We start from the raw sequence: 14,292 nt of genomic DNA, 5'->3' as shown, positions 1-14,292 counted from the left end.
ACTGGCTTGCTCCCTATGGCTCTGCTCAGCCTGCTTTCTTAGAGAACCCAAATCACAGGATGGCACCACTCGCAACGCCTGGGCCCTCCCACAGCAATCATTACTTAAGAAAATGTCCTACAGGCTTACCTACTACTTGATCTTTTGGAGGCATTTTCCAACTGAGGTTCCCCCCTTTCAGATAACTTTAGCTTGTGTCAAGCTGGCATAAAATTAGCCAGCGTAGTATGTATATGTATGTCTTTTCTTTGCCCATTTATCTGTTGGCAGGCACTTAGGCTGATTCACTAAGTTATTGCGAGTAGTGTTGCCAAACATTTTAATAACTGATGGAATAGTAAAATCATTTTCTAAAACCACCATCTCAGAACTGAATTCATGTGTAATCTGTAGGCTGACTTATTGTAGTTTTCCTTTTCTCTGTGTTGAGTTAGAATAAAATTTTGTGCAAATTAGATTCCCTGACTTTTCTGATATTTATAGATTAGCTATAATTGTCATCAACTAGTCTGGTATAACAAACGCATCCTGCTCTTTTTGTTTTTGAGAGGAGACAGGTCTCAAGTGATTCTTACTGGCCTTCAACTCATAGAAATCTCCCACTCTGCTCCCCACCTTGTCCAGTCTCTCTTTATTAGTAGGAATTTTACTCCAAAAAACGAGGACATAACTTAGAAAGTTAAATGTAGTGCCTTTTACAAACTTGTTAAAGAAAAAAAAACCAGCTTTCAATAATCTCTATATTTTCCCCTCAATATTCTTTTATTCCCTTCAGGGTGAATGTAGACTTATGAAAAGGAAAAAACTCCTGAGTGGCAGGGGCTCCAAAGAAGGAACATTTTTTGAGGTGCTACCTTTTTTATTAAAAAAAAATTAATTTTTAAAAAAGCTTCTCTTTTCTACCTCTGTTATGAGAGATTTAATCTAGGGTCTTATGTGTGACAGGCAAGCGTTCCACCACTGAATTACATCATCTGGTCTCTGTTTACTATTTGAGACAAGGTCTCATGAAATGCACAGGATGGCTTTGAACTAGCTTCGATGGCCGGCCTTCCACCATGCTTAGGTCAGCATTCTTTAAAAATGGTATTATTATTACCCTGTGTGTGCCCTCAAAGCGTGCACATACATGCCAGGGTGGAGGTGTGGTCACTTCTCTTCTGCCGCCTTTCGTGGGTCCTGGGGATCTAACTCAGATCGGAAGGTTGGCATGGCAAGGTGCAACTGTCTTTACCCATCAAGCCGTATCACTGGCTTGAGCATTTTGTTTTTTTTCAAAGATAAAAAAATTCTGAGGCGATCTCCCACCATATGACAGATTCAGGCACTGTGATCTTGTGTTTCCCAGGCTCTAGAACTGTGAGAAATAATCTTTCCGTGTTAGAAATTAAGCTGTTTTGAAGACACACGCATTTGAAGGCATGGAAAGTCTTTATGCTTATGATCTCCATCGGAAAAGATGCCTGGAATTCAGCTCTTCCTGCCTCAGGCTAATTTAGGAATGTCGCCATCACAAATATGTGCTTTACTGTTGTTCTTGCTAAAATAAAACTGGATGAAATATTTAACATAAAAACAAAAGAGAGCTACGGAGTTGGGTAAAACTGGTCATGAGAACTTTGAGGAAACAGTAGTGCAAAGCACTGACTTCAATACATTGCTTGATGGTTCCCGTCATTGGAGAGTAAAAGAAAAGTCAGCGAGCATCACTGGCACTATATGTGAACGGTGTCCCGATGATCTGATCTTTTGGGTAGCCTTCGGTCTGAGGTATGTAAGATGTGGACATGCTCGTACATCCATGTATATATGTTTATGTCGGAAAGATAGGCTTTTGGCTGCTGAAACTGCGCTCAGCAACGTTCTCGGAGGGTCGGGGAGGAAAGAAAGCTGCTCACTCTCGCACGTTTGAGCCGGCGAAGGATCAAACCTACAAAGCAAGGCTGCCCGCTGATTGCCAAGAGCCGCTGCAGGGTTTGCAATGATTTCTGCAGGCCATCGCTGGCTCAGCGGCACGGGCGGTTCTAACAGACCTTTAAGCCTAGTAGGGACTTTCACAGAGTCAGGCCTGAAGACAGTGAAAAGCCTCTATCGAAGTTACTAGAACAGAGTCAAAAACCATTCCTGGGCTTATTAGCAGACAAAGCCGGGATCTGGAGCTCAAGCCTGCGAGTCTTCATAACAGGTAGGGCAGTCTTCTCTCCTCTCCTTGAACCGTTTACTAGGTAACGGGCCATTTCTACCTTAAAACCAAGCGGCTCCGCAATTCAACCTCTCCGGACGTGGAGCGAGCGGCGCTTTCGCTGCGTGTTTCCGCTTCTGGTCATGTGGCTGGGGGTACGGCGGCCGCTCCTTCCCACTGCAACCCCTGCTTAGTCCGCAGACCGACACGTCACTCCTCGGTTCTCAACCAAACTGCTCAGAGCACGCTCTTTCCGCGCCGCCGCTCCCCTGCGCCGGCCTATCACAGCTCGGCGGGCTCTTATAGTCACGCCTCTAAATTGGCTGAGTGATAGCTAGCTTGACCACTCAGAGAATGGAAGTCCGGCTTGGTCTACGCCTTCGGAATGACAGACAGGATGATCATCCTATCGCTCCCCCTGAAGTAGTCATCGGCCTGGCCCAGCCAATTCGGAGCGAGCAGGGAGGCGGGTCTTAACTGCTGTCAGGGTTGGGTGCGCCACTGACGGATGGCAGGGGGAGCCGAGTGGATTCCTGAAGAGCATCCGCTGGGTGAGGAGGGCCTAGGGCAGTGCTGGAAGATTAGCAGCAGGCGCAGTGCAGGGTGATGGCGGGCCCGGACGAGGCGCTGCAGGCCGGCCTGTAACGGTGGGGAGCAGAGCCTGTCCGCGGCCTTGCAGAGGAGGGGGCGTGTAGGGTGGTGTGGGGAGGGACCTCAGGGCACCGGAGCACCGGACCGTCAGAGGAGGGGTCTCGGCAGGGCGCTGCGCTCCGGCAGCGTGGGCGTGGGACGTGAAATCTAAGGGGCTGGCTTGGAGGGGCCTTGCGGAGCGTGCTGAGATGTTGGGGTCGGGGTCTGGGGGGGTCAGCTCGGTCAGAGGGTGCAGGAGGCCGTGGAAACGCGTGTAGGAAAACCGGGCCGCCGAGGCTGCAGCCCTGGAACCCAGAACTGGGGTGGGTCAGGATGCCAAGGCTTTCATGCACGGCTGCGAAGCAGAGAGATGCTGGGCGGATACGAAAAGCGTTTTTCCCTTTTCTGTGCCCTGTCGGCGTGTGGAAATTACCAGAGAACAGGATGAAAACTCTCAATACTCGGCTTTGAATGGCTAGCTGCCTTTACTCGGTCTTCAAGTCCAGGTTTTAGCGCTCTCGCTTCCTCTGCTGACTTGGCAGGTGTGTGGATCCTTGTCAGCTCCGAGGTGTTTTGTTTCCGTTTGAACTATCTCGGGAGAACAGATACAAGCCCAAGAGATGGGACTAGAGTTGTTCACTCCCCGGAGATAGTTAAGGGAAAGCCTTCCCTTTGGAATTATGATTAAACACACTAGCCCAAACTGCTCTTCTGGGACAGTTAATTAAAGAAAAGATGCTTGACTTCGCATTGTGATTCTTCGTATTTTCCAGATAGTCCGGTGTTACCCTTTCCTAACATTTTTTTTTCCTCCAGTAAAAAAGGAACAAGTAATGCAGTTTTCCTACCCCCCACCATAGTTCTCAACAGTGCAAAAATATTCTCTGTTGTTGCATTCTTTGTCCCTTAGTCCTTAACACAACTATTGTCTGTACCTAAGTACCATCCTGAACTGCCTTTAGATTGTTTCCTTTACTACCGCTTCCACATTTTATTCTGGTTCAGAAGAAAAAAAAATATATTTTCCCTCTAGATTATTACCTGGTGCTCTGAGCTGTCCCTGAGTTGTTTAAATCATCAGGGTCATCACAGAGAGGCCTTGAAACACGGTTGTCAGACAGGGAAACAGATCTGAGCAATAGAGTGTGCATTAGGAAGATGGAAAGACAGTGCACTGAGGATGCTTCTTCTTGAGTGCACGGCTTGCACTTGTATTCGTGATCAGCCTGTACTTTAGCTGGCGAGGAAGCATCCACACTGGGATTTGGAATAGAAAAAAGCTTGGAGGTATTTGTAGCCAGTCAGTTGAGGCTTGGACTTTAAGGCCGGAAATCATGTCCAATCAGTGATGACTTCTAGTTTTTCTACTTTCACTTCTGTAGGTCTCCACCTTCCCTACTTCCCTCAGCTCCAGTCCCACCCCCTTACTCTTTTAGTGACAGGTTCTCATTCTAACCCAGACTGACCTAGAACTTAACTTTGTATCCAGGCTGAACTCAATTGCACAACGATCCTCAGCATCACAGTGTTGGGAGTATGGACACAAGCTAAGCATACCTGACTTGTGGTGTGCCCCCGCCCCCATCACTCATTTTCACGAATGCTTTTTTTTCTTTAAAAAAAAAACTTTTTTGTTTGGCTTTTCCATCTTTTTATTTTTTTCATGCTTCTGCCCCCCTTTTCCCCTTTTCTGCTTGATTCTCATGTCATACTTTTGACAGTTGTGCTGTGTACTTTGTAGCTGTGGAAGTAGAAACAGGATTCGGGTAGAATTCTTTTTTTTTTTCTTTTTTTTAACAGAACATGGAAACCCGAGGCATTTTTGCCTTTTAGGCAAATGCCATGTTGTTGAATTACATGGGAAACCCTTTTAAAGATTTATGTTTTGAGATAGACTCACTAAACTGGTTAGTCTGGTCTGGAGCTTTTGATCCTTCTGCCTCAGTCTCTTGAGTAGGGATTGAGTCTGGGTTTATAGATATATTGAGTAGTATGATTACTCATTTTTAGTCATTTTTGGCAGGGGAGACAGCATCACTAGGTTATCAGGTAACCCTGACTGGCCTACAACTTGGGTGTGTAGATCATACTGGCCTGCCTCTGCCTCCTGAGTGCTGGGATTAAAGACATGTGCCACCAAGCCTGCTCCTACCTATTTAGTCTTGACACATAAACCTAATAGTATTTGCTTTCTTGCTAGTACATCAATCTTTAGTCAAAGCTTGGGTAGTAGTATTAGCTCTAATTTCTCTGGTGTTTTTGGAGCTCATCTGTCCTTTATGGTTCTTTCCCACCATAAAAGATTAAAGTAAACTTAAGTAAATACAGGGTACTTAATATCTTTGTTCTTGACTTTTCTCATTTTAGCTATTTGAATATCGTCAGTTACCACCCGTTGATGTCAAGATGACTAAGCTTGGATTTTTGCGGTTGTCCTATGAGAAGCAGGACACACTTCTGAAGCTTCTCATCCTGTCGATGGCTGCTGTGCTGTGTGAGTCTGTGTGTGCTTCTCCTTAGAGTTGGAATGATGAAAAAAATTAAAAATGGATTTTATTAACATGACATTCTTTTAGCAGATTGCTGTTCTTTTTACCATTTCTTGTTGGTAGAATACCAACTCAAGAAATATAAAACTTAGGTCTATTGATCATAGGAACAGCAGGAAGCAAGCTCTTTAGGTTTTAGTATTCTCAATGGCTGAAAGGAAGTGGGAGCTGTTGGGTGTTGAATTTTGTAAAAAAACTGTCTTCATCTCTGTGCCTGTGATGGTTAATATCGCCAACTTGACAGGATCTAGAATCCGCTAGGAGACAGCCCAGGGCAATGTGGTCAGGCATTATATGGGTTAGGGTTTATTGGGGTTGGAAGGATGACGCCCTTCTGTAGACAGGGGTCTTGAACTGAATTAAAAGGAGAAAGTGGGAAGAACACTAAGCGGCCTCTTCCTGATTGAATGCAGCAGGATGTGTTGCCCTGGGCTCTGCCACTGCCCTCTGTGCTCCTAGTGCTCTCACCCTTGAACTACGAGCCTAAAGAGACCTATTCTCCCTTCCACTGTTTTGTCAGGGTATGTATCACAACAGCAGGAAAAGTAACTTTGACGTGGAGTTTGCTCTCTACCCAGATGGGCCTCAACTCCCTCAGCTTCCTGAGGGCTGCCATCTAAGCTCCTTAGTAGTTCTGAAAGCCTTTTGAGGATTGAGTTTTTAAGCCTTTCCCAGCTCTTCATGAGTAATAAGTATATCCTTTCTTGACATATCTCTTTTTTTGGTCCAAGATTAAAGTAAGGGAGGTGTGTATATGCAAAAGGGGTCAGTATATGTAAAAAATGGCCAAATTTGGTATTAGGTGTATGTGATTGTTCAGGCTTTGTGTAATACAACACATAGTTAAGTGAAAAAAATGTAGATAGTTTCGTCAGACTTGTTCCTTCTAGGTGGGGAGAAATGGATGGAGACTTCATTTAAGAACTATTCTGGGGGCTGGAGAGATGGCCCAGTGGTTAAGAGCACTGACTGCTCTTCAAGAGGACCTGGGTTCAATTCCCAGCACCCACATGGCAGCTCACAAGTGTCTGAAGATCCAGTTGCAGGGGATCTGACACCTTCACACCAATGCACATAAAATAAAGTTAAATAAACCATAAAAATTAAAAAAAAAAACTATTCTGCCCTCTCTGTGACTCCAGTGCTAGATAATTTTAGCTTCTTCATAGTGCCACTGTTTATCTTCTGTTGTTCTTTAATGGGATGTTACCAACTAAAATATTCATTCACTGGATTTTGCAGCATTTTCTACTCGTCTCTTTGCTGTCCTGAGATTTGAAAGCGTTATTCATGAGTTTGATCCGTGAGTACCTTTGCTCTGATATGTCCTTCAGGAGGTGTTGAAATTTGTGGGTTTTATATGTGTTTAAATTCTAATCAGTTATCAGTAATGAAGGTGTATTTTCAGTACATTTAAAGGAAGACTCCAAGTTTTCCAAGTGAGTCTTGTCAGCTCAAAAAATGCAATAGACTGTTGTTATGCCTGCTTGCTTGAGGTCTGACTAGGCTAAGAGAAATATGGCTTTCCATTTTGATCAGGAGCAGGAATGTGCATTCAGGGAAAGGGTTCTGGAATACATTAAAGACTATAAAGAATATCACAAGCTGGTGATTGAGTTTCTTGTACTACCCAGTCCCGCATTGTTGAGTCCCAAAGAAACGCACAGAGGTCTACACCAATTATAAACTGGTTGGCCTGTACATTAACCCATTATTCTTGTCTGTGCTAGCCTCGTGGCACGGTACCTTATATCATCAGCCAGGACCTCTCATCTTGCCTCCTCTGTGGCTGGGTGACAACTGCAGACTGAATATTTCCTCTTCCCAGAATTCTCCTGGTCTTGTCTCCCCACCTGTACTTTCTGCCTGGCTATTGGCCAATCAGCGTTTTATTAAAGTACAATTGACAGGGTATAGACCATTGTCCCACAGCAACAAGCCATGAGCTTGAGGGCTTAATTTCTTTTTCTACTTATTTATATAGTAGAAATTGGGCTTATTGTTAAATCAAAGGCATTAAAAATATTAAAGCTATGAAAACTGGGTATTGTGGCAAATGCCTATAATCTTGGACTGTATAGTGTGCTTCTACCTAAAAGGTATTGGAAAAATCAAAATAAATTAAGAATAAAAAACAAGTCTGGGCATGGTGACATATTTCTTTAATTCCAGCAGATGGATTTCTGTGAGTTCAAGACCAGCCTGGTTTATGTAATGGGTTCTAGGCTAGCTAAGCCTACAAGATTATATAGTGAGTGAGATCCTATCTCAAAAAACAAAAACAAACAAACCAACCAAACCAAAAACACCAAACCAAACAAAAAACAACATGGGGCTGGAGAGATGGCTCTATGGTTAAGCGTGCATACTGCTTTTGCAGAGGATCCAAGTTTACTGCCCAGCCCCCCGTCAGATGGCTCACTACCACTTGGAACTCCAGCTTCAGGGCACCTGAGGCCTCTGACATCCTCAGTCACGTACATAAACACATAATAAAAAGTCTAATATTAGATTGAAAAAGACATGGTGAAACCCTCAGTAGTACTAGTACCATTAGCTGGGTGTGCTGGTGCATGCCCATAACCTCAGTACTCTAGGAGCCAAGAAGCAAAAGGATTGTGGAAAGTTGAAAGAGCTCTGGGCACGTAGTAAGTACTAGGCCATCTATGACTACGTAGGAAGACTGTGTTTCAATAAACCCTGAAATGGGGCAGTGATGTGGCCCAGTGGGTAAAGGCACGCTGTTAGGATTGAGTTAGACCCCCCTCTCCCCCCCGAACTCACACTGTGGACTGGAAGAGTTAATTCTCTCCTCCCTCCACACATATGGTGAGACACCACCTCCCCCATTCCCCTAAAGAAATAAAACTTGTTTTTGGTTTTTAGACCTAACATTTTCTAAGTGCCTTTCTTCCTTTCTTTTTATCTTTTGAGATACAGGTACATTTTTTTTTTTTTTTGTTAAAAATTTTTTTTGTTTTCTGTTTAAGAGAAGACTGGGACTGTCCAAAGTTACACATTTACTAGGTGGGAACCTAGATTTGAATGTGCATTTGTTTGATTTCACAGACTGTGTTGTTGCCAGTGTTGACTAAAGTTGAGGCTTATGAAAAAATGTAGAAACCAGAGTCATAGATTCTTGAGTTACTGAATTCTTTTTTTTTTTTTTTTGCATTTTCAAGACAGGTTTTCTCTGTGGCTATGGAGCCTGTCCTGGAACTAGCTCTTGTAGACCAGGCTGACCTTGAACTCACAGAGATCCGCCTGCCTCTGCCTCCCAAGTGCTGGGATTAAAGGTGTGCATCACCATCGCCCAGCTGAGTTACTGAACTCTTAAAAACAGTGCATTCATATTTGGTAACACTGCTTTAAGAGTTCAGGCCTGTACTTGGTTTACAGACTTGTCATTTTGTTTCGTGTAGCTATTTTAAAGAATTTGGAGGTATCACATATATTTTTTTGGGGAGCCCTGAAACCACTTTCCATTTTTTTCTCATAAGTGAGATTTACTCTGCTAGTTAGCTTTGAATGTCAACTTCACTCTAGAATCACCTGAGAAAAGAGGCTTTTGTTGTGTGTGTGTTTTTGAGACAGGGTCTTTCTTTGTACCCTATCTGTCCTGGAGCTCTGTATGTAGGCCAGGCTAGCCTTGAAACTCAGAGATCTGCTTGCCTCCTGCTTCCTAAGCACTGGAACTAAAAAGTGTGTGCCACCACACCAGGCCTGGGGAGATAGTCTCGGTGAACTGTCTAGGTCAGGTTGGCTTGTGGGCGTATTTGTGGGGATTGTCTTATCGTTAAGGAGGAAGACTCAGCCCCTTTGTAAGAGGAGTCATTCCTTAGGCAAGTGTCCTGAACAGTTTAAGAAGAAGATAGCTAAGAGCAGGCAGGCAGGTTGGCTGGCTGGCTGGCTGGCTGGCTGGCAGGCGGGCTGGCCTGTATGAATTCATTTATTTCTCTGCTGACTATGAATGTGACCAGCTGTTTCAACTTCTCTGCTAGCATGGACTGTAACCTAGAATTGTAAGACAAATACTTGCCTTTTCCTTATGTTGTTTTTGTGTTAATCTAAGTACATTACTTTTTTTTGTTTTGCAATAAAAACATTATAATTAAGTCATTTCTTTACTTCTTCCTTCCTCAAACCTCTCTCTCTCTCTCTTTTTTTTTTTGTTATGGTGCTATTTTATCATAGCAACAGAAATGAAAGCACAACCTTAATATTTTTATTTTTTTTATTTTTTATTTATTTTTTGAGAGAGGTTTTTGTGTAGTACAGGATAGCTTCTAATCTGCTCTGTAGCTGGCCGATGATGACTTTGTATTCCTGATACTTTTGCCTCCATCTCCCAAGTGCTGGAGTTACAGGTATATGCCACCATGCCCACAACCTTCTTTTGTTTCTTGATCAAACAGCTTCATTCTTAGACCCTCCAGATAGGCGAATATTGAGGTGAGCTAATCAGGGAAAACAAAGGGTCTGTTTCTAGTAGAACTGTAAGACAGTGTACAAATGATTTGACTATTCCTTTTCTAAGGAAGAATCATCCCCGAAGGGCTTGACCCTAATCCACTAATTTAGACTTCCTCTTTCTTAGTCTGCCTCCTACTGGTAGGTAGTGGACATGATTACGATACATGCTGACTGCCTTCTAGAACTCTCATCTTTTCTGTATCTCTGACAATTACCAAAATAACACTTCTGTGTGAGGAACAGAAGACAGAGCTTTATGCCATCTGCTGCTTCTCTCACCTCAGCTATCAAAACTTGACCAAGGAGAAAAATAGGGCTAGGGAGGTGGGCTAGGAAGTCATCATCCATAGTTGGAGACCCCATTTATTTATTTGGTTTTGCTCCACATCCTCTTCCTTTTAATTTAGGGAAATGCTTACACAGCCTGGTTCTAAAAAACTGTTTTTCCATGTATAGTTCTTAACATTTCTTTTTTTTGGATTTTCAAGACAGGGTTTCTCCGTAGCTTTTGGTTCCTGTCCTGGAACTAGCTCTTGTAGACCAGGCTGGCCTCGAACTCACAGAGACCCGCCTGCCTCTGCCTCCCGAGTGCTGGGATTAAAGGTGTGTGCCACCACCGCCCGGCTTCTTAACATTTCTTGTCCAGTACTTTGTAATGTAATGTATGTTTGCTTCAGTGTAGGTGGTGTTCAGACATTTGAAATAACATGAGTGAATCTCATTTATTTAAGTTTAAACACTCATTAGGAAGTTCTTGTTATCATGTGGGTTAAATTTTTTCTCATCTTACATATGCTGTTATACCAATATCTTTATAGATGTTCATTACTTTTTTTTAAAAATATTTATTTATTATGTATACAATATTCCGTCTGTGTGTATGCCTGCAGGCCAGAAGAGGGCACCAGACCCCATTACAGATGGTTGTGAGCCACCATGTGGTTGCTGGGAATTGAACTCAGGACCTTTGGAAGAGCAGACAATGCTCTTAACTTCTGAGCCATCTCTCCAGCCCCTAGATATTCATTACTTAAGAAGTGTCCATGTGCTCTTGTGTGTGGTAGAGGAACAAAATGTATTCTCACCACTTGAAAAGGGCCAAATCTCATGCATCAGAGGTCTTGTCTTCTGGGTGCTTGAGTTTTTTTGCTGACTTTATTATCTACCACAAGCTAGCCTGCTGAAGTAACCTGTTTGAATGCTTTGTATGGACATTAGACTTCAAGTTCATTTCCTACAGAAAAGCACTGCTTTAATTGATACATGTGTTGAACAGAAATAGAGACTTAAGCTAGTATAAATGATTTTCATAACATTTTTTGGTAATAAAATTTATTCACACAATGCTGTGTTCTTTAGTAGCATAATCTGAAAAACAAGCTCTTTGTAAGTAAAACACATTTGAGCACAGAGATTCCGGGGACATGGTGCTTGCTTTCTTGTTCTAGGTACTTTAATTATCGGACTACCCGGTTTCTGGCTGAGGAAGGGTTTTATAAATTTCATAACTGGTTTGATGACCGGGCCTGGTACCCCTTGGGTCGAATCATTGGAGGAACAATTTATCCAGGTGAGGGGGACAGAATTTGTTGTTTGTAAGGACAGTGTTGTGTTTATATGCTGTGAAACAGCTTTATTTCTGCAGGCTTCATTTCAGAATACTCGTAATTTCATTCTGATTATAGATTCCCAAAGTGGATCTTATGGAGAACATGTGTGCGATAGTGGAGATGTGGGGAGGGGAGGATGTCTTATACATTCTGAATAGAATCCTTAACAGAGAAATGTAGAAACTTAGTACAGTTACTATGATAGTATTTCTAGTGGTTTGTCAAAAACCTGTGCTGTTACTTTAGTGAAATTTGGATTGACCCTTTTCTTCTTATTTTCTTACCAGGACAACCTAATGGGATTACTTTTTCCTGTTTCAGGCTTAATGATCACCTCTGCTGCAATCTACCACGTACTCCATTTTTTCCATATCACCATTGACATTCGGAACGTCTGTGTTTTCTTGGCCCCTCTCTTCTCCTCCTTCACCACCATCGTTACATACCACCTTACCAAAGAGCTCAAGGTAAAGAATTTGAGTGACAGGAAGCTTGGGAGTGAATGTTGTTGAGCCTGTAGTAGATGCTGGAGGCTTGGAGGAGTCTAGAGTCTTAGAAGGTCAGGGAGTGTTGTGACACTTACAGGGGAGATGTACAAACATCTACTCACCCCAGATATGGAACCAAAGACAGACCAAGGTAAGGATACCTCCAAAATCTCACAAAAGCTGGAATGCCAGAGTTTACTGTAGGGCTTGCAAGCAGCTTGACAGATTGGATAATGTGTCTCTTCCAAGCAGCTTTGGTTTGTTTGGGCCTCTTACATGCAGCTTGGCAGGTCTGAGACTCTTCTAGGCTGCTCTACTTGTCTCTGAGCAGTTCTTACTGTCTGTATAAAATGGGGAGCCAGGGGCTAGTCAATCTGGTTTGTTTTAGGAACTTCCTGAAGGTTTTGAGTTGTTTACTTTCTGCAGGGTGGAATACTTCCTTTAAAACAGGTTCTGAACCTGTTGGTTGTGACCTTTTGGCAAACCTCTGTCTCTAAAAATATCTACAGTATGATTTATAACAGTAGTGAAATTACAGTTATGAAGTTGCAATGAAAATATTTTTATGGTTGGTCACGTGAGGAACTGTACTAAAGAGTCGCACTAGAAAGTTTGAGAAACCACCTCTTTAGAATATCTTTAGTCTTAAGGAGCATCCCATTAGGGTGACTTGTTAGATTTTGAAGGAAATTGGAAACTCCTACATAGTGGGGAGCTAGAGGCTAAAGACATTTGTTGACCGAATTAGTGGAGAATATGTGCTTTATTTTCATTTGCAGCTGTTTGCCTTTTTAAGGTTTTCAGGTTTCTTGTTGATCTTGATTCTTTGCACTCTATTCTTATTCTGTGGCTGTAGTGTTAGGGAGGTACCTGAGAGGTGATAAACTAGTAGGAAGGCTTGAGAAGCCAGGTGCAGCTGGGAATACTGAAAGGTTGGCTTGTAAACTCTCAACTTTACAGTCTCCTCAATCTGGGTAGATTGTCACTTTTTTGTTGAGTTTTTGAGATAGGATTTTCCTCTGGAGCCCAGGCTGGCCTCAGAATTGTGTCTTCGCTTTCTAAGTGCTGGGATTACATGTGTTTGCTGTCATGCCCAGTTCTTTGTTTTCTTTTAAAGTCAAATAATGTAGGCCGGGCGGTGGTGGCGCACGCCTTTAATCCCAGCACTCGGGAGGCAGAGGCAGAGGCAGAGGCAGGCGGATCTCTGTGAGTTCGAGGCCAGCCTGGTCTACAAGAGCTAGTTCCGGGATGGGCACCAAAGCTACAGAGAAACCCTGTCTCGAAAAACCAAAAAAAAATTAAATAAATAAATAAAGTCAAATAATGTTATTCTTTTGTTGTAGAAGTGGTGTTTTTTTTTTTTTTTTTGTGATGTGCAGTCACTGTTAGAGGAGGGGGCTAATAAGTTTGATAGCTAAATAGTCCATTCTTATGCAAATACAGGCTTTTATTTATTTTGTTCTTAGACAGAGTCTTACTGTATAGTCCTGGCTGTTCTCAAACTCACACAGATTTATCTGCTTCTGCCTCTGCCTCTTGAGTGCTGAGATTAAAGGTGTGTGCCTCCATATCCAGCAGGCTCTGGTTTTGACAGCTCATGTGATTGTTATTATTTTCATTATTATTATTTTGGAAGGGCAGGCTGTTATGTAGTCGAAGCTGATCTTAACTCACTGTGTAGCCAAGGATGATCTTGAGTGTCTGATCTTATTTAATCCCACTGTCTCCCTAATGCTGGGATTATAGGCATGTTTGGTTTATGTGGTGCTAGGGATCAAACTAGGGCTTCAGACTTGCTTCAAGCTATCTTGTCAGCTGAGCTATATCCCTAATTACTCTCCTATTACCTGTTTTTTTGTTTTTTCCCTTAGAAAGGATCATGTTGTGTTACCTAGATTGGTCTTGGGTTTTTAACCCTCTTGCCTCAATCTGCTGAGATGATAGGTCCTTTCCATTATACCCTGAAGCTCATATGATGTCTCTGTCTCAGCATATTTGTACTCAGTATTAGATTTGGTATTCTTATGTGGAGTTGACTAAAGTTTGGCTTTGTTGTGCTATGTGCATTTCCAGCATCCTATATCGACCTTGGAAATTTTTGAGTGCTTTTTGGGCCCCTTGTAAACAGAATGGATTAGTAGGTCCTCAGTTCTCTTAGAGGCATATCCATGTTAACTTCTGCTTTTCCAGGATGCAGGAGCTGGGCTTCTTGCTGCTGCCATGATTGCTGTAGTTCCTGGGTATATTTCTCGATCTGTAGCTGGCTCCTATGATAACGAAGGTAAGATTTAGAATGCGGAAAGAGGTTTTTTTTTTTTTTTGGGTTGTTTTTTGTTTTTTGAGACAGGGGCTGTCCTGCA

The 14,292-nt window shown here is 42.8% G+C and overlaps 1 protein-coding gene across 3 annotated transcripts in view; it reads left to right on the top strand.

The window, feature by feature from the left end:
* Nucleotides 1–2,655: 2,655 nt before the first annotated feature.
* Nucleotides 2,656–14,292, top strand: part of Stt3a (STT3 oligosaccharyltransferase complex catalytic subunit A) — a 32,386-nt gene continuing 20,749 nt past the window's right edge. Inside the window, exons 1-6 of one of the 3 annotated variants that reach the window (XM_041657102.1) lie at nt 2,656–2,733; nt 5,180–5,306; nt 6,604–6,664; nt 11,283–11,404; nt 11,766–11,911; nt 14,123–14,213. In XM_041657102.1, the coding sequence (XP_041513036.1) occupies nt 5,219–5,306; nt 6,604–6,664; nt 11,283–11,404; nt 11,766–11,911; nt 14,123–14,213 (508 nt within the window). In that variant the 5' untranslated portion in view covers nt 2,656–2,733; nt 5,180–5,218. Of the gene's footprint in view, nt 2,830–3,334; nt 3,355–5,179; nt 5,307–6,603; nt 6,665–11,282; nt 11,405–11,765; nt 11,912–14,122; nt 14,214–14,292 lie in introns of those variants that run through there. The other 2 variants (XM_041657103.1, XM_041657104.1) reach the window with 2 other exon arrangements.

Source organism: Microtus oregoni, unplaced genomic scaffold, assembly GCF_018167655.1.
Source record: "Microtus oregoni isolate MIOR12 unplaced genomic scaffold, Mior012 000008F_ref0000371, whole genome shotgun sequence".
Taxonomy (NCBI): domain Eukaryota; kingdom Metazoa; phylum Chordata; class Mammalia; order Rodentia; family Cricetidae; genus Microtus; species Microtus oregoni.
Note: the sequence above shows the minus strand (reverse complement) of the source record. Positions and strands in the feature narration are given on the sequence as shown.